The sequence below is a fragment of the Dryobates pubescens genome, chromosome 9 (genome assembly GCF_014839835.1).
Source record: "Dryobates pubescens isolate bDryPub1 chromosome 9, bDryPub1.pri, whole genome shotgun sequence".
Taxonomy (NCBI): Eukaryota; Metazoa; Chordata; class Aves; order Piciformes; family Picidae; genus Dryobates; species Dryobates pubescens.
In genome coordinates this window covers 10,285,103-10,308,014 of record NC_071620.1, presented here as the reverse complement: position 1 = coordinate 10,308,014, position 22,912 = coordinate 10,285,103, and the positions used below count along the sequence as shown (strand labels likewise).

General features: G+C 42.9%; 1 protein-coding gene across 1 annotated transcript in view; it reads left to right on the top strand.

Moving 5' to 3' along the window:
• Nucleotides 1-22,912, top strand: part of PARD6G (par-6 family cell polarity regulator gamma) — a 79,072-nt gene extending 56,160 nt beyond the window's left edge. The window contains exon 3 of the mRNA XM_054164381.1: nt 21,255-22,912. Within this exon, the coding sequence (XP_054020356.1) occupies nt 21,255-22,114 (860 nt within the window). The 3' untranslated portion in view covers nt 22,115-22,912. The remainder of the gene's footprint in view (nt 1-21,254) is intronic.

Below are 22,912 nucleotides of genomic sequence, written 5' to 3'. Positions count from 1 at the left end.
GCAGCAAGTGACAGCGAATGGGATAGAGCAACAGCTTTCATGCTCCATTAGACATGATGAGGGGGAAATAAAAGTGCTGGAGGAGGAAAGAGGCATGATACTTTGTGTTTGTTGTTTTGGGGGGCTTGATTTTTGGTTGTGGGGGTTTTGGGGGGTTTCTTTGGTTTTTCTGGGGGTATTTGATTTGTGGTTGGGGACTTTTGTTTGGTTTTGTTTGTTTCTTCTGAGTGGCCTTCCCTTCTAGAGCAATTGATAGTTATTACCAATATTGATCTTGTGTAAATTCATAGAAACAAAAGAACTGCTCCCTCACTCAGAATCATAGTGTTCCACAGTACAAGAAGTCTGAACTTTCTTGGCTGCTTTACCTTGCCCTTAGACTGTGAATCTCAATAGAGAAGTTGAGTTTGGAAGTGGTTTCTTAGATGGTGACTGCTGCTGAGCTGGTGAAAACTGGTAGCAGGCAACAGAACTAGCAAAGCCCCTTGTGAGAGGAATTGTGGTTCAGAGTTGCAGCCTGTTTCTAAAGGGACCTTGCTGTGCAAACCTTCTGCCTATGCCAGGTTTTCAAACTTTACAAGTTACTCCTATGATAAATGCTTTAGCAAGCTGATCACTTGCATCCATTTATCTCCATTGTAACACAAGTGATGTCTTGAAATGAGTTTAGTGAAAACACTATCGTAAAAGGGCAGGCATATTTTGAAGAGTCTGCAAATAATTGTGGTTGGTGATGTGTGTGTGCTGACAGCTGTAATACCTGCATGAACAACTACCAGTATCTGAAATAACTGCAAATGCCAGTTAGGGACACTTTCTGTGTGCTGCCCCATGCACTGGTACTTCAAAAATGGAAATTTAGGAGCAAATTTCAGGAAGCTGTTTACCCCTGAGAAGAAATGAACGCTGGTCTTGCAATGGTGTCCTGTTTGCAATGACAAGAGTTTCCATCCGCTTAGAAAACAAGGGTGTTTAAAGTGTCCTACCAAATGACCAGTGGAGACCTGATATTCTATTAAAATAAAATTGGGCTCTTGACAGTTTTAGTTGTTTGCTTGGGAGTGGCACTGTTAAAAACATGCCATCTTCTGCTGGTTAACCATAGGCAGCTGACAAGGCAGAGACTGTACATCAGTGAAGGAGATAAAGCTCGAGGACTGAAGCATCTTAGTCAAACTCTTGCACCTCATTTTAATGCTTAAATTTAGCAGCTATAAATTCCAGAGAAGAGGAAAGAGTTTGTGGTGTTTGTTGTTTTCTACCACTTGAGAACTTCAGAAAAGCGTCCTAGAGACTTGCTGTAACGTGCACAGATAAAAGTGCTAGAAAGGGCGTTTATGTAGTTTGATGATACACAGATTAAAAATTTCTTAGATCTTGTCACCTTCTCCCTCTCCTATCCCCTGCTTTCTGAATCAATGTAGTAGAATGGGGTCGTGTCCTTAGTGTTTGCAAATCACTTTGAAAACTTGCAATTGTTGCATTTGATCCTTGCTCGTGTAAGCATCCAGCTTTTATTATTGGTAAAGCATTTCTGGTAATGAAGGCAGTTGGCTTGCTCTGGACAGAATAAATCTGTTGGGGATAATAGATCTGTAGACAAAGGAAAGCCAGCTTAAGGACTTTGCTCAATTAATACACTTTCTCTCAAGTGACTGCTTGGTGATATTTTCATGGCTTCTTAGCTAGCCTGTAGTCTGACATTGATCCTAACTCTACCATGCTATAAGCCTCTGTGCTGGTGTCCTCACTGCTTCAGAGGTGAAATTGATACATCTCCATTAACTCTTCTTGAAAGTAAGCTCCTAGCTGAAAATGTAAGTAAGCCATGAGTAAGTTTATTTGATGTGAAGTAAGGAAGACTTCCTTAAGTGCATTACTATGCACCTGTAGCACTGCTCATCATAAAGGTAGCAAATGTGTAAATTGCTAGAGGTTATGTAGTGTTGATTGTGTAGTATTGATGTATTGAGAGCCCTTAATTCCTCACTTTATTCTTAGGTTGAGATACTGAATAGTTGTCACTTTGTAGAGTATTAAGCATCTCATTTGACGCAGTGATTCAGTGTCTCATCTGTTGATACTTCCCTGAAAACTGAGTTGACCAGTACAGAATTTATTTGGATAGGGTTTTTTCCCTTTTTATCCTATTTTTCCCCTCTTCTACCTACCTTGCTCACACCTTGTAAATTCTTAATGATAGGCAGCTTTAGCTTCCGAAAGCTAAATCTTCTTCCGGCTGTCCAAGCCGCTCAGGCTGGCAGCTTCCTGTCCTGTTCCTGTCTATGCTGATCTGCTCTGGTTACTGTTGCCATGGGTGCCCTGTGACACCACACCTAGCTCCTATTTACAAAAACTTCCTTTGGTTTGCTCTTTCCCATGCTCCTCCTGCTGCCCAGAGAGGACAAGGTGGCAGCTCTCTGGCCTCATGCTGAGCACATCTCCAGTGTCTGGACTTCCCGTTCCCACTCTGCTGAAGACCTTGCGGAGACTGGGCAAGGGCAATGCACGTATGCAAAACCACTCACAAGTTGGGGTGATCCTATTATCCAGTATTTTTCCTCATCAATTGGGATATCTTTTAAAGATCTCAAATTTTCAGGCATATTAAGCTGTAAATTACGTCTGAACAGAATTTTATGACTTGTGAATTGAAGATTTGCTGTTGGCCATACTTAACTAGAGGTACTGAAACACAAACTTATTTAAGCTGGTAAACATAGTTGCTGCCTCACCAATTGGTGACATGATTTCCTTCTGGATATTCCCTGTTGGCTTGCAAATCACTGCCAAGGTATATAGAGTGACTCACTTCTTGTAGCACTTCCAAGTTGGAAATTCTCGAGTGTAAGCTAGGAGGTGACAATAGTAATATTTTGCACTTGTTGGGTACGGGGTTGGGGTGAGCCCAAAGGTGACACAACCATAGTTACTCATCCGCTAGCAACTGCCTTTGTTTGAGTGGATTTTTGTGGGGCTGGCTGCTCATTTGGGAGATTTACTTAGATGGTCCTGCCGTTTTAGGGAGGCTTTTATGTTGCACTGCTGCGGAAAGCTCCCATTGTGAAGGAGCTCAGGCTGACTCTGCATAACAGGAGGAGTCTCCTACGCAGCATCCTCCCACAGCCTGTCAAACCGACAGCGCAACGCTGGCTCTGCCCGTAGCATTGGTGGGAGCGCTGGGGGCTATTGACTAACTGATTATAAAGTGAGGAGTCTCCTCCTTGCTTCCTGTGCACTGCGTAACACAAGAGCAAGACTTTTTAATTAGCGCAACAGTCTGAAACGGGCAAAAGAGCAGAGCTCAGCTAAAGCAGTTTCCCCAGCTGTTTGAGCAAGCAGGTGATGTGAAATCTGGCGTGTTAACTTCACATTGGCTTTTGGCTGATCTGACGTGAGAGGCATAAAACCAAACAGGATGGTGGTGCTTTCCCAGGAGAAACGTGTGTTACAAGTGTTACAACCCACCACAAGAAGTCAGATTGTCCCTTCTCTTGACTGGCCTTTTGATATCTATGAAGCCTAGCTGGTCTTGAGTGCCTCAGCCCTCTTTCAGTATATTTCAGGTACTCTTATTTCCCAAACAAGCATGTGATTCACATTCTCAGCCTTTTTCTTTTTCCCCATTTTATTTCTGAAACTTTCAGTACTGTGTCTGTGTATCAAAAGGTAGAGTCTGTGGGTTTGAAGTGATTCCTTTCAACTAACCTGTCATTTGACTTGTTGCGTCCAAAGGCTTGCCTTGTGTGAAATGAATTGTTACAGACAAAGGCAAGATGAGAGCTGTCTTGTGTAGGGTTTTGGTGTGGTGATCTTGACATGAAATTGCATCCATCCAGAAGGAAAAACTGGAGCTGAGCAGAAATATAATCTGGATGTGTAAAGGGAAAAGAAGCCCACAAAAAAATTTTGCTGCCTCTCTATTTTAATTCTCCTCACTGCAGCTTTCTGGATTAATGTGGTACTAAGCCAAGGGCAGGTGTGCTTAACTTTATAACCAGTTTAACCTGTCTCCTTGGTGCTCTATCTGTCCTTCAGCATGGGAGGAAGCACTTGGATCTTTTCAGTTTCTGCAGGAGGTACCCTGCACTGATGTTGTGCCTCGGAGTACTGTACTGAACACAAAGGTTCTGTACTTCCATTCTTGGCCACTTTTAAACATGTCTGTCAGGCTTAACATAAGGACAAAGCAAACGTCAGTTTTTAACTAGTAAGAATGAGTTGTTGGTTCTTAAAGTTGATCTCTATGCTGCAGCTGCAAAACTTTGTGGTCTTGGTAGACATTAAATTAGCTGTTTCATTGGCTAGTGTATTAATGAGTACATGTTAAAATAAAAGACAGCTTAGTGCTATGTTTATGTCTCTGCTAAGAGCATCTTAGCAAGAAGACACATGATCCCATCAATCTGTGAGCCAGTTTTTGTGTGTTAATATTTGTCTTCGCTTTTCAACCTGAAGGGAGGTTGTAGACAGACGGATGTTGGTCTCTTCTCCCAGGCAAGCAGTACCAGAACAAGAAGACACAGTCTCAGGCTGCGCCAGGGGAGGTTCAGGCTGGATGTTAGAAAAAAGTTCTATACAGAAAGAGTGATTGCACATTGGAATGGGCTGCCTGGGGAGGTGGTGGAGTCGCCATCACTGGAGGTTTTTAGGAGAAGACTTGACAGGGTGCTTGGTGCCGTGGGTTAGTTGCTTGGGCGGTGTTGGATTGGTTGATGGGTTGGACGCGATGATCTTGAAGGTCTCTTCCAACCTGGTTTATTCTATGTATTCTATGTATTCTATGTATTCATGTCCTTGGTACAGTTGGTTTGTTTTGCTTTTTTTTTTCCTCCCCCCCCCCCAAGATATAATGCATCATCAAATAAATTCTTGACTTGGTCACCTTTTGGCTCCTGCTGTGGGAATTTAATATGGATTTAGTAATGCTGCCTGATCTTATTATTAAAGATCTTGCCAATTTCTAGTGCTGTCTAGCAATTTAAGAGAGTGAGATGAGGAAAGACATTGAAAAGGAAAATTTTGGCTTTTGTTTAAACAGAGGGGATTTTTACTTATTATTTTTTCTTGTTTCATATGGGGGAGGGGGGGTTGAAGATGCAAATTAGCTGCTCACAGTAGTACCCCGGGAGGGACTGAAGGTGGAGGAAGGTCTTGCAACTAGAGGCAAGATGTATGTGGTGAGGCTGGGTTAATGGTTGCAGTTTGCTGTCTCTGGGCTGGGACTTGGCTTGTATCAAAACTTGTCCCAGTCAGCTTAGCAAGTACTTGCTTCTGTTGAGAGCATTCTTGGAAGCAAGCTGTTATTCAGCGTAAGAAACTAAGTCCTAACATACCACATCTGTTCTTTCCTGCCTTTGAACCATGCAAATCCCTCCTCCTTCCTTTAAAGCTGCCGGGCTTTGCGTAACCTCTGATGTATTCTCCAGGTTTTTGGCTTAACCATTCTAATGGGAGCTTAGTCCCTCGTGAACAGTAAAGTTTTATTTTTAGCACCTTGGGATCCACAGATAAAAAGTGCTTTATGTAATTAGCCCTTTTGTGCGGGATGCTTTTTCTTTAAGGTGACTTTTCTGGAGCTTACAATTCTAGTAAATGAATCAGCACACACTAAGGAGCAGCACGGCTGCAGTCTGGCCACAACTTCATTAATCAGGCACATATCCCAGCATGATCCATGCACTTCACTTAGAGCAGGGATCAGGCTGTGAACACAGTTGTTTTCTTTTGGGTGTCTGTCTGCCTCTGGCCCCCAACATTGTCACTTCTTGAGCAAATGTAGCGATGACTCAGTGCCATCCTCTGTGTAACAGGGAATCTGAAATAATGAAGGGAATTCCCAGTGGCAGGAATACTTCTACCCAAGTGTGGCACTGGGAACCTCCACTCTGTGCATAGTGGAGAGACAAGCACTGAACTGGAACAGTGTCTGCATTTAGCACCCCTGGTGCAGCCATGCCAGCAAAACTGTGAGCAGCAGTGCCATCAGAGACTTGCTGCTGGTACTACTGGCAGAGCTATGCTTTCACTGGAAAAAAAACCCCAACACTTGTTTGGGTGGAAGCTGGGGGTCTGTCGTGAGGTGTTTGGCATAACTTTGCTGGTGAAATTACAGGGAGTAACTTGTGCTCCCCTAGAGGATATCAGTGCTCACAGATGCCAACAGCGATGTCCATTAAAGAGATAAAATGCTTAGGTGAGCCCTGAATTACGTTTAATAAACAAAGACAAAGTTCTGTTACATTTGAGCCAGTAAATGTCAGTTTCACTTGCCATGTGTCATGTTTTGTTCTGATATCATGGAACCTGATCTGATTCTTTAATTTCTGAATAATCACTTCCTGTCTGCCACTCCCTTGTTTGTGTCATGTGCTCACAGGAAAAAACACATTTTAAAAGAAAAAAGTACACCAGCCACTAGCTTACCACGCTCAAAGAATGATGGGATGGCTCCAAAATGTTTTTAAGTGGTGGAAACATTGCTGGTGCATTTTGGGGTGGTTTCCTTTTCTTCTTTTTCTTTTTCTTTTTCTTTTCTTTTTCTCTTTATTTTTCTCTTTTCCTTTTTCTTTTTCTCTTACTTTTTCTTTTTCTTTTTCTCTTTTTCTTTTTCTTTCTCTTTTTCTTTTTCTTTCTTTTCTCTTTATTTTTCTCTTTTCCTTTTTCTTTTTCTCTTACTTTTTCTTTTTCTTTCTCTTTTTCTCTTTCTCTTTCTCTCTTTCTCTTTCTTTCTGTCTTTCTCTTTCTCTTTTTCTTTTTTCTTTTTCTTTTTCTTTTTCTTTTTCTTTTTCTTTTTCTTTTTCTTTTTCTTTTTCTTTTTCTTTTTCTCTTTCCCTTTTTCTCTTTCCCTTTTTCTCTTTCCCTTTTTCTCTTTCCCTTTTTCTCTTTCCCTTTTTCTCTTTCCCTTTTTCTTTTTCTTTTTCTTTTTCTTTTTCTTTTTCTCTTTCCCTTTTTCTCTTTCCCTTTTTCTCTTTCCCTTTTTCTCTTTCTCTTTCCCTTTTTCTCTTTCTCTTTCTCTCTTTCTCTTTCTTTCTCTCTTTCTCTTTCTCTTTCTCTTTTTTCTTTTTCTTTTTCTTTTTCTTTTTCTTTTTCTTTTTCTTTTTCTCTTTCTTTTTCTTTTTCTTTTTCTTTTTCTTTTTCTTTTTCTTTTTCTTTTTCTTTTTCTTTTTCTTTTTCTTTTTCTTTTTCTCTTTCCCTTTTTCTCTTTCCCTTTTTCTCTTTCTCTTTCCCTTTTTCTCTTTCCCTTTTTCTCTTTCCCTTTTTCTCTTTCTCTTTCCCTTTTTCTCTTTCCCTTTTTCTCTTTCTCTTTCCCTTTTTCTCTTTCTCTTTCCCTTTTTCTCTTTCTCTTTCTCTCTTTCTCTTTCTCTTTCTCTCTTTCTTTTTTGTTTTTCTTTTTCTTTTTCTTTTTTCTTTTTATTTTTTCTTTTTTTTTTTTTTATTTTTTCTTTTTTCTCTTCTTTTCCTTTCCCTTTCTTTTCTTTTTTTTCTTTGGCTTGTTTGGTTTTTTGGTTCAGTCTTGGAGACCAGTGCTTGATATTCCAGGAAAAGAGAAGCCTACAGTCCAACTAGTAGTCATCTGAGAGGTGGACTCCTCAAGTACGCAGGTTCTGCTAATGTCCACAGCTCTTGGAGAGTGCCCTCACTGTAAATTTTGCCCAGGGGTACCACTTTGAATTATTTTGTGTACACAAGTGGGCATGGAGCCTTAGCCAGTGAAGAAGAAAGGAATACAGCATTAAAAGACAAATGATGGGGAAATCACTTAGCCAATAATGGTACGCAGCGGATCCTTCTGCTGGAATCACCCTGATCCTTTAAGCTCCTTTTAAGTAAAACATGGAGGTTTTACTAACAGAGGAGGGATGACAGCTAAGTGCCTCCTGCTTTTGGTGATGGCCAGCAAAGGATAACATGAAAAGTAACAAATTTACTTTGCTGTCACTTGGAGAAGCCAAGGTAGTTGTATATTAGGCAAGGATTCATTTTTGGTTTGAGGAAGACAGGTGGTCACAGTGCTGTGATCTTCCCACTTCGTGCTGATATGATGCTAAGGAGACAAGGTGCTGTAGCCCAGGTGAGTGCCACCATCACAGCAGAGGTTAGGGGTACCATGCAGTAATGTGCCATACAAGGAGGGGGTGAAGACTGCAGGGAGTATGATAAACTTCATGTTGAGAACTCATGAGATACTGCTTTTAATCTTCAAAAATCCACTGTTGTGCTCCACTGAGATGATCAGCATATGCTTGGCTCTGTGTGCTTAGGACAAATCCCAGACAGGCAGCCCTCCTCAGAATGACTTTTTTTTTCAGCCCTTCCTCAGCCTGTGGGTAGGGCTGGGGGTACAGCAGTAACAGGGTTCAGCTCAGAGCAACCATGTGTTAGGGATAGAGTTGGAATTTAGTTCCTGAAGTGGGGAGTTGTTCCCAGCCACTCTCTGTAGGGTTGGTCAGCTCAGCATTGCCTGGCGAAGGGCTGTGCCTCTGCTGGAGCAGTTGAGCTCTCCAAAAGAGTAGAATTTGCTTGTTCCCTCATGTTTAATCAGCAAAAATCTTACTTTGCCTTCAGCAGGCAGCTGCTTTGTTTATATCTAGAAGAAGCAAGGATTTCCATTTGTGAGGTGTTCTCCAAAGGGGGAAGAATGCCAGAGGGGCAACTTGGACAAGTCAAGCATTACAGATGTAATATGAATTGTAATAGATTAGGCTCTTGAGCTTGCTCCTCCTCTGCATTAGAAGACGGGCCATTAAGTAGACTTATGGAAAACATGTTTGCAAGTCTTCTGCTTTGTACCAGAAGTGCATTAAGGTTGCTTTTCTCATGGCCCCCACCACCTGAAGGACCTTTTGCTTAGCTTCTTCATGCTCCTTTTTCATCCTATCATTTCCATGTCTGAAGCACACACAGGGTTACATTGGTCACTGCACTGGTCACGCCCCTTGGTGCAGAGGATGCCTGGCGCTAACCCACTTTTGCCAAGGCTCCTTCTTCTGCCTGCCAGCTTGCTCCTGCCCACCCTGTCCTGCTCCAGCCAGGCAAGCAGGGGACTTGAAAATGTCTGCACAGGGACACCGCTGCCTGTTCCTGTGCCACCAGAATGCAGGAGATGAACCAGGTGAGTTTCCTGCAGCTCCTTGCCCCAACAGCTAGGAGGGCATCACGGCGTATCTGGGAGGCTGCAGGTGGAGACAAGAGGCCTCTGGTGCTGTAAGGCTTGGGGCAGCATGGCAGTGGCTGGTGGGGCTGATGAGCGGGTGCAGCTGTGCCCTGGCAGGGCTGGCCCAGGAGGGCTGTTTGTCTAGTGACTAATCTGACTCCAGCCAGCAAAGTATGGGAGACTCTAAGAGGTCACAACTTGAAAGGCAAGTGTTGTAATGCATTTCTTATGCCACACATGTTTTGAAACTTCTTTAATTCTGTGATAAGAGGCAGAATCTGGATTTTGTTTACAATCTGCTGGCCTGGAGGCAGGAACCAGAAAAGTGCTTTGCAGAGCACTGTAAATGTTTTTCTCTCCATCTCCCCACTGCAGGATGTATGTGGTATTATCACACCACAGCTGTGAAGCTGTAAAAGCAGGATTGCATCCTTGGTTTTTTGTGGGTTTTTTCTAAGACAGAAAATACATCCTAAAGGAATTTAACCTGCATAAACCCACATCTTTCTGTGAGAAGATGTGATAGCAATTTTTTTTTTAGAACACTTAAGGCAAAGAGTGTGGAAGAGACCACCATTTATTTCTTTGGGCCTTAAATCTTCATTAAATATGAACTGCTCCACAGTTCAAGTATTTCAGTTCTTTTAGTTATTTTTGCCAGGTATGTAGAAGGATAAGCGAGGAGGCATTTCCTAGCTTGCTTGTCTGAACTAGCTTGGGATGAATAAGGTGTTACTCAGCTAAAGAATGCATGAGAAAAGAATTGACAGAAAACAGTCTGTCTTGGTAGTACTTTTGTATCTCACAGATTTGCAACAATTGAACGCCTCCATTGCCACTTCTGAGTTAGCCCCTAGTGCTTCAAGCTCTGGGATATCTTGTCCTTGCAAACAGAAGAACCACTGGCATGCTACAGAAATGTGGTTACCAGGACATAGCATAATAGAGGATTCTTTGTTTGCTATCAGTTTTGTTTTTAACTAGGGAGGGAGGATTACATTGGACTGAGGAGGAGGAGAGCACATAGCAGAGAAGGCAAGGGTACTGCAGAAAGCTGCAAGAGGGAGTATGAAATACCAGATTAGATTCAGTTTCCTTTGGGTGAGCTACAAGTTGTGTTAGCCAGCTAATACAGGTCCTGCCTTCCCAGGGTGGCTAGCCTCTGCTTGCTGTTGAGCAGAGCCCTGAAATGGCTTTCAGTGCTGATGAAGTTACTTCTGCAAAGAGGAGAAAGCTCTTGTTTTAATATCAAGGTCTGTAGGATAATAGTTCTGATTGGGTTCTGTGCCTCCTCAAAACCTTTTCCTTTGATCTGTGACTGTGTAAATAATCTAGTGCAAATACACTACCTTTATCTTGCTTCATTTGCAGCTTTCAAGACTACTATGAGACAACAAATTTTGTTTCCTGTTGGAAATAGAAAATTTCCTTTTGGAATGAATATGATCTTGTGTTTTTCCAAATGCTGCTGCTGTGAAAACCAGAACTGTACTCTCCTGAATTTATTCTTTTGGTCCAGTCTGTCAACTCTACTTCCTCTTCTTAGCCTTTTATAAAGAAAATTAAATATTTTCCTAATATCAGTTGGGAAACAGTTGTACTCAATATTAAAGAAAAACCCCAAACATATGTAATCCACCCTTTTTGGGGGGGGTCATTAATAAGATTTTTACTGTATTGGCAGTGCATAGCAAGAGTTATTATCGTTTGGTCTTTCATTTTGCTTCATTTTGGTTTGCTTTGTGTAATGTGCATGTTCTCATTTGGAAATCAGAGATTCCTTTTGTGTGTGTGTGTGTGTGTGTGTGTGTGTGTGTGTGTGTGTGTGAGTACATGGTGCTCCCACCAGCTGCCTAAGTTTCTGACTAAAAAGAAGAGTGTGTTGTTTGCAGGTCAGAAACCAAATGGATGAAATTAAATACATATACATAGAATACATAGAATACATAGAATAAACCAGGTTGGAAGAGACCTTCAAGATCATCGCGTCCAACCTATCAACCAATCCAACACCACCCAAACAGCTAACCCACGGCACCAAGCACCCCGTCAAGTCTCCTCCTAAAAACCTCCAGTGATGGCGACTCCACCACCTCCCCAGGCAGCCCATTCCAATGGGCAATCACTCTCTCTGTATAGAACTTTTTTCTAACATCCAGCCTGAACCTCCCCTGGCGCAGCCTGAGACTGTGTCCTCTTGTTCTGGTACTGCTTGCCTGGGAGAAGAGACCAACATCCGTCTGTCTACAACCTCCCTTCAGGTAGTTGTAGAGAGTAATAATGTCACCCCTGAGTCTCCTCTTCTCCAGGCTAAGCAACCCCAGCTCCCTCAGCCTCTCCTCGTAGGGCTTGTGTTCCAAACCCCTCACCAACTTCGTTGCCCTTCTCTGGACTCGTTCCAGCAAGTCAGCATCCTTCCTAAACTGAGGGGCCCAGAACTGGACACAGTACTCGAGGTGCGGCCTAACCAGTGCAGTGTACAGGGGCAGAATGACCTCCCTGCTCCTGCTGGCCACACTGTTCCTGGTGCAGGCCAGGATGCCATTGGCCCTCTTAGCTGCCTTAGCTAATGAACAGGTTGCTTTTTAATAACTTAAAGTTTATACTGATGACTTGATGAAGAGATTGTAATCACAGTTGGTGAGTGATGGTTTTGGGGAGTGATATATATGTGTATATATATATATATATATATATATATATATATATATACTTTTTTGTTATTCCCCCCCAAGCATCTTTGAATAGGATTGAGAACCCTCCCATCAGCTGAGTGAATGCAATTTTTGATGGCTGTTGGGAGTTGTTTGGTGCATGGGGATAGGATTCATTTGTGAGGCTTCACCCAGCAGGAGCTGCTTGCAGGTGGATCTATTGCTGTCTGCATGCATCAGCAACCCTTTACTGCTGCTGGGTGTCCGCTTGACACCAACTGGCCTAGGAAACCATCTTGCCAATAAAGTTTGCAAAGCAGCACCTGCAGCCTTGGGATGGACATAATAATGATTGATGGCTGAGATGTGCAAGACAAACACAACTTCCTCCAGCTTCCCACCAACTCCCTGCAGGAAAAGGGAAATATTAACTAATACTTTAAAAAACCCAAAAGGACAACAAAGCCAAAGCTCAAAACTCACATTTTTCCAGTGCTGCAATAGCATAACCTTGGCATGATGTGGTTTGTGGAAGGAAACAAGGGGAGAAGGGCCCTGTCTGTTGTGGCTTAGAGTAGAAGTCACATACAAAAACATTGTGGAGGTAGATCCTGATAATTGTAGTAAAACACAATCTCCAACTTCACCTGTAAAATTTGGAGTCCTATAACTGGAGTTTGTGCTAGTTTGGGGAGCTGGCTTTGGATGTTTCTGAGGGCAAGGATAGCTTTGGGAAGTACAGGCCTGGGTCTTTGCTTACATCTGGCTGCACCCTTCTCCTCCAAATGCCTCATCACTTGTTTCATGAAGAAACTTTCAAGTCAAACAACAGCTTTTGCTCCTTTGGAGCAACAAGTGAAAAAAATTAAAAAGACCAGAAAGTAAAGTTCAGCAAGGGAACAGTGGCCTCTGATGACAAGCAGAGAGAAGTGCAGGAGCCCACACCGAGAGTGCAGGCTAAATTCCCAAGGGGTTGTCTCCATCCACAAGGCAGGTGGCCTAAAAATATTCCTTACACATTTGACACAGTAAAGAGAGCCTGAGCCTAATGCAATTGTAGATTTGCCTGCTGTACACACTAAACCAAGGAACTACAGAATGTTCACTTTCTTGAAGGAGGGTTTTAAGTTTATTAACATGAGAGATACATTTGTGTTCCTCAGACTATAATCCTAACCTATTAAGGAATACTTACAAAGTAGAAAGACAAATGTATCTTTTTACTACTGAATTACTATAGAAGGAAGGTAACCTCTTGCAAAACAGCAGTTTACTGGATTCAGTAGGGGCTAGACCAGAGTAGGATGGCATTCTCAAATGTTCTTTCTAGTGCAGTTATTTGGTGAAATGTCATTTCAAAAATATGTCACCAGTTTTACAGCCCACAAACAAGGGTTTGGAAAGCTTTGGTTTAGAAACCAAAGCATTGAGATTAAGGATCCCAGGGATAATGTGCTCTCTTATTAATTTGAACTTAGAATCATAGAATGGTCCAGGCCAGAAGGGACCTCCAAGCTCATCCAGGCTGACCTCCCTGCAGTCAGTAGGGACATCCCCAACTAGATCAGGCTGCCTAGGGCCGTGTCAAGCCTCACCTTGGGTATCTCCAAGGAAGGAGCCTCAACTACCTCCCTGGGCAACCTATACCAGTGTTCCACCACCCTCATAGTGAAGAACTTCTTCCTGATATCCAATCTCAACCTGCCCTTCTCTAGTTTGAAGCCATTGCCACTCATCCAGTCACCACAGGCCCTTGTAAACAGACTCTCCACGTCCTTCCTGTAGGCCCCCTTCAGGTACTGGAAGGCTGCTGTCAGGTCTCCTCAGAGCTTCCTCTTCTCCAGGCTGAACAACCCCAGCTCCCTCAGCCTGTCCTTGTAGCAGAGGTGCTCCAACCCCCTGATCATTTTTGTGGCCCTCCTCTGGACCATCAGGTCCATGTCCTCCCTACATTGAGGCCTCCAGATCTGCACACAGTACTTCAGGTGAGGTCTCACCAGAGCAAAGTGGCAGAATCACCTCTCTGGATCTGCTGGCAACGCATCTTTTGATGCAGTCCAGGATGTGATTGGCTTTCTGGGGATCAAGAGCACACTGTCTGCTCATGTCCAGCTTGCCTGGTTTTGATCTTATTTGTGCTTCAGGAGCCCTGTAGAATGTCATAGATAAGCCATAATGATTAGGTAGTCTTCTAAATGTTTCTTGCAATACTGTGATATAAAGGGAGAGAGAGGAGTGACTTTTTGTCTGCATGTGTAGGATACAGTACTTGACTTTCAGTGACATAGCAGCTACAACTACTTTACCTACTGTCTCTTTTTCAGACTGGTTTACCCAAAGATTGTTGGCAGCAGAGATAGCTGGGGGTTTTTAATATTCCTGTAGCCCACAGAATGCAGTGTTAGCATTCAGATAACCTTATTTTTCACCCCATTAAATACTTCTTGATGAGTGATGTTGGCAGTGGACCTCTCCCCAAGTCATAGTTCACTTCATATCTGTTTCCTCCTAAATCCCTTTGCATGCGGTCAGCCTCACAGGTCACAAATGAGAGACTGCCAGCTTATTTGTGCCTGATTGCTTTCACAAATGCTTCTGGGTTTGATCTTTCTGAGAGAACAGAGAGTGAATACAACTTGTGTCAAACATGGACAGTGTTTTGTAGCTGGAGCACGGAAAGGTAAAAGAGTTCAACATGACACATTCCATTGAAACAGTTTTATGACTGCTGCTAATTTGAATGCTCGGTAATAGGGATCCGTTGGATGGAGGGGTTACCCTTCACTATTAATGATTCATTGGCCTCCTTCCCGAGCTGCCTGAAGTGCTGCTCTCCCTAGTGGAAGTAATTTTGTCTTTGAAGTACTTTCCAGAGCTGTCAACTAATGTTCCACAGTTCCCAGAGGAAATAATAAGCCATGAGTGCATGTACACTGAAAACGTAGAGTCTGAAATGAACTGTTCCTATAGGAGCCTGGCAGTCTGCTTCTCTGTGGAATTCAGCTTGTTTATACAATCTTATCTGGCTAAGCTTTGGTATTTCATCTGGCAGTCAGTTCCTATGAAAAGCAGCTGTCCAAGCAGTGGGAGTGGTGCTCCTGGTGTTGTTTTTTTTGGTTTGGTTTGGTTTTGTTTTTCAGAAGGTCTATAATTTCTTGTTTCATGTAAATGAAAGAAATACAATACTCCTTTGGCTACAACCAGATGCTCTAAGCAGTTTTCCTTCCCTGAGTAGCCCTTTAAGTATGCTCTGTTCTTATGTACTCTGTGACTTAAGACTAGGATTCACAATGCCCACCACGAAAGGCTAATAATGTATTCTGTAAAGTCACAGGCTGACTACAGAATTGTTAGAAGGCTACTTTGAAGATGTCACCATCTATAACTTTCCAGATATAGTTTGGGGTGTTTTTTTTTCCTTTGTTTGTTGTTGTTGGGGGGGGGCGTGGTGTTGTTTGTTTTTGTTGTTGGGGTTTTGTTTTATTTTGGGTTGGTTGGTTTGTTTGTTTCATTTAGTTTTGTTTTCTTGTTTTGGGTTTGGTTTTTTTTTTAATAGCAAAAATGAAAACTTCCTTTCACGAATTTTACTGTTTCTGGACAAGTAGAAGTAGTTCTACCATTTTGGGGGTGGGGCAGGGGTGGTGGTGAAGCATAACCACCACCGTTGTCAAGAAGGTGAGCACAGGTACACCTCTGTGTGAAGGGACCTGTAGAGATCTCTAACAGAAAGGTCCTTATATGGGTTTGTAGGTAGTGACAACTGTATATACAAACCCAAAACACACAAACAAACAAAAACCCTAACCAAGACCAAACAGACTACAACAAAAACAAACCACAACCCCCCAAAACAAACAGACAGAAATCCACAAGCAATTAAAAGAACCAACACCATATTAACAGAAAGGATGCAAGGATTCAACCAAAATACTTAAGGTTTTATGCAACTCAGTGTCAAATAACAAAATCTTTCTTAGAAGGTACCAAACCCTCAAGCTTTTGGGGGAAAAGTTGCAATAATATTTAGTGCCTATGGAAGAGTTCACGGTATTTTTTGTGCAGGTTTGGGTTGCAGTGTCCAGTTCTTTCCTATTTGAAAGCTGAGGAGTCCTTCTCCAACTGTGGTAAATGTTCTTCACCTCTTTATACTGCAACAATATTTTCAGTAGGAAGCAAATTATGGGTGTGAGTAAAATTCAGGTCCATGACTTCCAAAGTTTAGTGGTCATCCAGGCTTATCTGTCTAGTTCATACATAGTACCTCTCCATCTGAGAATACAACATCTTGTACATGAAAATGCTCCATGTCATCATCCCCATTCTAAGAAATGGGGTTCATCTTCAGCATCTATAAGATGAATTCTCAGTCACCTGCAAGTGCCATGTCACTCTGGCCTCATTCAAGACATGAGACTGTAAAATACAAGGCTTTAAAAAACACTGTACCTCTTGGTGGCACTTTTGCCAGTTTGAGGGCAGATTTCTGTAGACTTTTTGCTCTGCAAAAGGAGAATTTGATACTGCAAGAAATGAAACATGAAAAATTATCTTTCTGGTTCCATATGGTATATGCTGGTCTTCAACAAGACCTGGCATCAAGCACAGTCTGTTTCATTAGCTGAAGTGGCATTTCTGCTCGAAATCCTATATGTTGAGAAACTTAAAACCTTACAGGAAGCTGCTGACCGTCATGAAAAGATTATCACTGTAAATTATGCAGTGACACAGTTTTCATTTCAGTCTGCCACATGCCACCTGAGCAGCGTATTAGCAGAAATAGGTAATACACCACTGTGTGACCACCCTGGAGTCAACAAGAGTGAGGGACGTTGGCTGACCTCTCCCAGTTCCCTCATGAAGAAGGAAATTTGTTTTCTTTGTGCTGACAGATGACACTTTGCTGCCACAGCAACAGCAGATGTTAAACTTTTTGCAGTGTGCCCAGGCAGCCAGGAGGGCCAATGGCATCCTGGCCTGCATCAGGAACAGTATGGCCAGTGGGAACAGGGAGGTCATTCTGCCCCTGTACACTGCACTGGTTAAGCCACACCTTGAGTACTGTGTCCAGTTCTGGGCCCCTCAGTTTAGGAAGGATGTTGACTTGCTGGAGCGTGTCCAGAGAAGGGCAACAAAGTTGGGGAGGGGCTTGGAGCACAAGCCCTATGAGGAGAGGCTGAGGGAGCTGGGGTTGCTTAGCCTGGAGAAGAGGAGGCTCAGGGGCGACCATTATTGCTCTCTACAACTACCTGAAGGGAGGTTGTGGACAGGCAGAGGTTGGTCTCTTCTCCCAGGCAACCAGCACCAGAACAAGAGGACACAGGTCACAGGCTGCGCCAGGGGAGGTTTAGGCTGGAGGTTAGGAGGAAGTTTTACACAGAGAGAGTGATTGCCCATTGGAATGGGCTGCGCGGGGAGGTGGTGGAGTCACCATCATTGGTGGTGTTCAGGAGGAGACTTGATAGGGTGCTTGGTTGCATGGTTTATTTGATTAGGTGGTGTTGGATGATAGGTTGGACACGATGATCTTGAAGGTCTCTTTCCAACCTGGTTTATTCTATTCTAGTGTAGTGGTTCTGAATAGCATGAGAGTGGTAGCTGGCTTGTTTGGGGAGTTGGGGGGAGTGTGTATGATCTTGTTTTGATTTGCTTTGGTTGGTTGTTTGGGGGGGGGGGGGGGGGGGGGGGTAGGTGTGGGGGTTTGTTGGTTGGTCATGGGTTTTATTATTTTATTCTAAGGTGATGTCCCAAGCAAGTAGAGCTGCTGGTGAGCAGTTCATCTTCAATACAAGTAATGCAGTAATCCCCCTATTGTCAAGGAGTGTGTGTTCCACACTTGAGCTTTCTCTAGCAACAGGGTTAACTGGTATTTTTTTCCTAGTGGCTCCCCAAGTTAGCTCTCATTTCTCCAACCTTTAACAGGTTTTTAAGTTTTTCTTACATGTTATTGTGTTTAGGGTCAGAGTTGGAAACTAATGTCTGACACTGTTTTAAAACAAAAAGTTCTAGTCCTCAGCAGAACATAGATTATGTTTTGGGTTTTGTTTTTTTTATTTTTAAAAAGAATCATCTCAAAATGCCAAAGCCCAGAACGGTCAATGTCCAACACTGAAAGTAGCCTGTATCACTTGTAATGTGCTCTCTGCTTCTGCCTGGTTCACGTTTGGAGGAGGCAAAAAAAAAAGGCATTTTGGTGGTAAGCGGGGCTTCTTGTTATTAAAGGAGGTTGTTCTGAAGCTGCTCAGAGGTTAGGAATGCTGGCAATCATCAGGGGAGACAGATTAGTGGGCTGAGCACAGGTGAGGAGGTCACAGGCACAAAACAACCACTTCTTTTGTGCCACTGCCCTGGTGGTGGTTCAGCCAAAGCAAATTGCTTCAGAAGTGACCTACGTGTGTCTGGAGAACATCATACTTACCCTGTGACATTGATCATCACAAGCTTGCATATTGTGATAATTGACCCTCTGGGTTGTTGTTAATTTAGGGAGAAGAAAAGCGTTGCCAACAAATCTTCCCAGGTTAATTTTTTGTCAAGCTTTTCCAGTCTGCCTTAGAGTAATTCAGTATTAATGATGATGGCAGAGAGAGCAAGAGAGCAGTTACCTGGGTGCTTTCAGCAAACAGATGGGTAACTAGGACATATGGTTCATATCACAGAATCATTCAGGTTGGAAAAGACTGTCAGGATCACCAAGTCCAACCAATAACCCTACTCTACAAGGTTTACCCCTAGAGCATATCCCCAAGCACCACATCCAAATGACCTTTAAACACAGCCAGGGTTGGTGACTCAACCACCTCCCTGGGCAGCACATTCCAATGCCTGAACACTCTTTCTGTGAAAACAAAACTTTTTCCTAATGTCCATTCTAAACCTACCCAGTCATAGCTGGAGGCCATTCCCTCTTGTTCTATCACTAATCACCTGTGAGAAGAGACCAGCACCAGCCTCCCTACAACGTCCTTTCAGGTAGTTGTAGAGAGCAATGAGGTCTCCCCTCAGCCTCCTCTTCTCCAAACAGTCTCAATTCCCTCAGTTGTTCCTCATAAGATTTATTCTTCAGGCCATTCACCAGCTTCGTTGCCCTCCTCTGCACTTGCTCCAGCACCTCCACATCTCTCCTGTATTTTACCTGCAGTGCAATACACCATACTTTGCCAACCTAACTTCAAGTCTCCTGTTTGGAGTTTGGTTTGCCAGTACTGCAAAAGACAGCCTTAAACACATAAACCCGTATGTAATTTTAATTGCCATCTTAAATGGACATTTGGGGATAAAGGCTTTCAGGTACAGCACTATTCTACAGCTCTATGTTTCAAGTGAGGAATAATTTTGGTTCTGAATCAGCATCCCCAAGTAGCTTTTCATAAGGTTAATTGTGAGGATGAGAAACGCTTGAGACTGTTGTGATGAAAGACATCTCTTTGGACACAAAATTTGGAAAGAAAAAGTACTTGTTGCCAACTTTTAAAGTCTATCTGCATGCAGTTAAAGAAATGGAGTAAGTGGCTTTGGCTGCTGCAAGTGGCTCATGCATTCAGAAGAATTAGATGCTGCACTGACTCTGCTTGCCAGGTGATCACCTTGAGAAGATGCCATCTCCACACAGTTGTTGTCTTGACTTTGAATACAGTCCCAGGAATCAGTTGGGAGCTTCTTGTGTTTGAGTGATTTTAACTGAGTCCTGTGCCCCACCAGTCTAAATGACATGTAGGGCATGTGCAGATGGTATGGCTCTGAACAGCCTGAGAGGAGAGAGAAGAGGCAAGTATTAAGTTAAACACAATGAACTTGTCCAAGGAGTATCTTTTCCACAGAAGCTTTTCCTCTGGGATGACCTTCTAGATGTCTTGTGCTGTCTTGTTACATAACCAATGTAAATAAGTTATAGAAGAATGCAGAAATAGTCTTTCTGAACTCTTCTTTTTTTTTTCTTCCCCCTTCCCCCCCCCCCCAAAGGAACACAGAATAATTTAGGCTGGAAAGGACCTCTAGAGGCCAGTTAATCCAATACCATGCTCCAAATAGGCACACTGAGATCAGGTTGCTGTTTAGCACTTTTTTTAGTGTCCTTTGAGCTGTGTGATTTAATGTCACTTAATTGAAATCTGTCAATAGTATGCCTTGGAAGGTGACTTGAAAAGGAGACCTTGCAAGTCAGAAAAATGTAATTATAAGCTTGTTTTTACTCACCCTTTCCCCCTTCTCCCATCCCCCTTTATCAGGTGGAGGCATTGTCTTACTTTCTTAAACTATTACCATGCAAGGTTCATTTGTTGGAGAGAAAATTTTCCTAGTGACAGTTCTGTAATTGTACTTTTGTATTTTGCTGCTCCTCTTCAACAGCAGAATCAACAGAAAGTTTGTTAGTTTATCTGAAAAGTGTTGGCATGCTTAAACTCCTGGTCAAATAATTCTGCAGCTATTGCATGACTCATGTATAAAACATGCACAGTATTTTTAATGTGAAATGCAGTGACATCTTTTATACACTAAAATTTTCTGACTGAGCCTTTTTTATGCAAAGCACAATATGAGCTTCTTTTATGGAACAACATGCCATCACTTGGCTGATTTAAAGTTGATCCCTTTGCACATGCCCTTGAGATACTGCTATAGAAATTGAAATACTGAAACAATTCCTTAAACAGTAGACGTAAAAAGGCTGCGTCCTGTGGATCTTCCTCTGAAGGGCAGGAGTGTCTGTGTGAGTCCCTATTTGTTCTGTGATCCTTATCATATGGACTAGGCAGCAGAGGAATTCCTTTCTTCCTGCTTCTCTTTCTACAGGGCCACTTGCTTGCACAGAACTTTTTTGGCACTTGGCACTTGTTGCTGTCAAATTCAGCTGAAGTGAAGTAAAATATTCCAAAGAGAAAAGTGCTGTACTGAGAGATGCATATTAATGTAAATCCCTTACTAAAAGGGCTAGGCTAAAAACATAGCCAGCTACTCTCTCACACTCTTCTTTCATGTTTGTACCTAAGGTCTGCAATCAGTTAAGGCTGTGTCTTAGATACTAAAGTGCTCTCTAATTCAGAGGTTTAGGTTAGGAATGTGTATGCATTCCTTGCCCACTCGAGATGTACATGTCAAGTTGCAGTCCGACTGTGACAATATGGCCTGGAATCTAAGGTGGTGTTTCAGAATGCAGCTGCAAGTAATTGCATTCTGCACAGCTGACAACAGAAGTTAAGAATCAGAAGTCTTTCTCTCTCCAAAGGTGACAGAAATATGGCTAGCCATTGCAAACAGCTCATTCTGAATGACATGGTGATGGACGTAAAATGAAACAAAGGTTCGAGTAAGTGGAAGAAATAATTTGACTTTTTTTTCTGTGTTATTAGGAGTGTAGCTTCACGGAACGAGACTGAAGAGGGAAATCCCCTATAGACTGAATTACTCTGCATTTGATTGATACATTGCTACTGTTTCTTTTTCAGATGAAGTGGACTACTGTAATTTTGGGACCAACACACTGTCGAGGAAGAAGAAGGCTCTGGTGACTCTCCGCACTGACAACCTTCGCCGGCGTCCCCACATTAACATTAGCATGCCTCATGATTTTAGACCGGTGTCCTCCATCATCGATGTGGACATCCTTCCTGAGACACACCGGAGGGTGAGGCTGTATCGGCACGGCTGTGAGAAACCCTTAGGATTTTACATTCGCGACGGCACCAGCGTAAGGGTTACTCCTCACGGACTAGAAAAAGTACCTGGTATCTTCATCTCTCGTATGGTTCCTGGAGGCTTAGCAGAGAGCACAGGCTTGCTGGCTGTGAATGATGAAGTCCTGGAAGTTAATGGCATTGAAGTAGCAGGGAAGACTCTTGACCAAGTCACAGACATGATGATTGCCAACAGCCATAATCTTATTATCACGGTCAAGCCAGCAAACCAGAGGAACAATATTATCCGAAGCAGTAGGACGTCTGGTAGCTCTGGCCAGTCTACAGACAGCACTGCGAGTCACCATAGTTTGCCCCCATCCCACGTGCTGCAAAACTTCCACCCTGATGAAATGGAGAGTGATGAAGAGGCTGACATTGTCATTGAGGGTGGTCTGGAGCCACAGCACATTCCTAAACTGCACAGCTTTACTTCCAGTAGCCACTCCAGAATCAATGGTAGCAGCCTTAGCCACAGACTTCAAAGGGACCTGATGCTCAACAACAACTCTGGCCGAGAAAGCAATGGCAACATCCACAAATTGCTCAGTTCCTTAAAAACTGATCCCCGACAGAGTCTGGTTATCCCCAGAGGAGGTATTGAGGAGGATGGAACAGTCATTACACTTTAGTAGCAATTCCTGCAACTGTCCTTCCAGTCTTAAGTGCCAATTGAGACAACTGACTCTTGCAACAGACTGTGCACACAAAACAGAGAGCTGATATTCTCATAGACCTCATGGGTGCAGAAAATTGTTGCTTTCTAAGAAAAGTGGAATCTGGAGTTAGACATAAAACTGTCATGCACTGCAAAATTTGTCAGGAGAAAGCCAGAGTGTCAAACCTGGTTTATGTCCCGGCCCTAAAGTGAGAACAAAGAATTGTTTTAGTTGGTATAATCTCAACAGTCTTAGAGGCTACCAATGGCAGTGCTACGTATGTGGATTTGAATGCATGGGTGGATATATCTATACATGCATGTATATGAATTAGATTTTAATAGTAACAGACATGTCTATTTGAGGTGGAATCTGGCTTTCTTCTAATACCAGTTTAGAGAGTGCTTTTGAATAGCCATCTGAACTTTTGACTGTTACATACAGACCTTCCACTAACTTGTTTACACCATACTTCCAATTTACGTCTAATCCAGACAAGCTCTATAAAAGTAGCAGTTTCCTACTCTGGTAGTAAGAATATTAGGGAGATGCTGCAAATACATTTTCTAAGTGAAACAAGATCCCTATATACACATTTTAAAGGCCTAAGGAGGCGATGCAGGCGGACGTTGCTGTCATTGCTGTGAGATCAGCACCACCCGCTGGTCAGAGGCAGGCCTGCCTGCAGCACAGGCGTCTGCTGTGCTGGGAAAGGACTTAAATCACAGTAAGGACTTAAAGCTAGGTTCAGCACCATTGTGTGTAGATGTA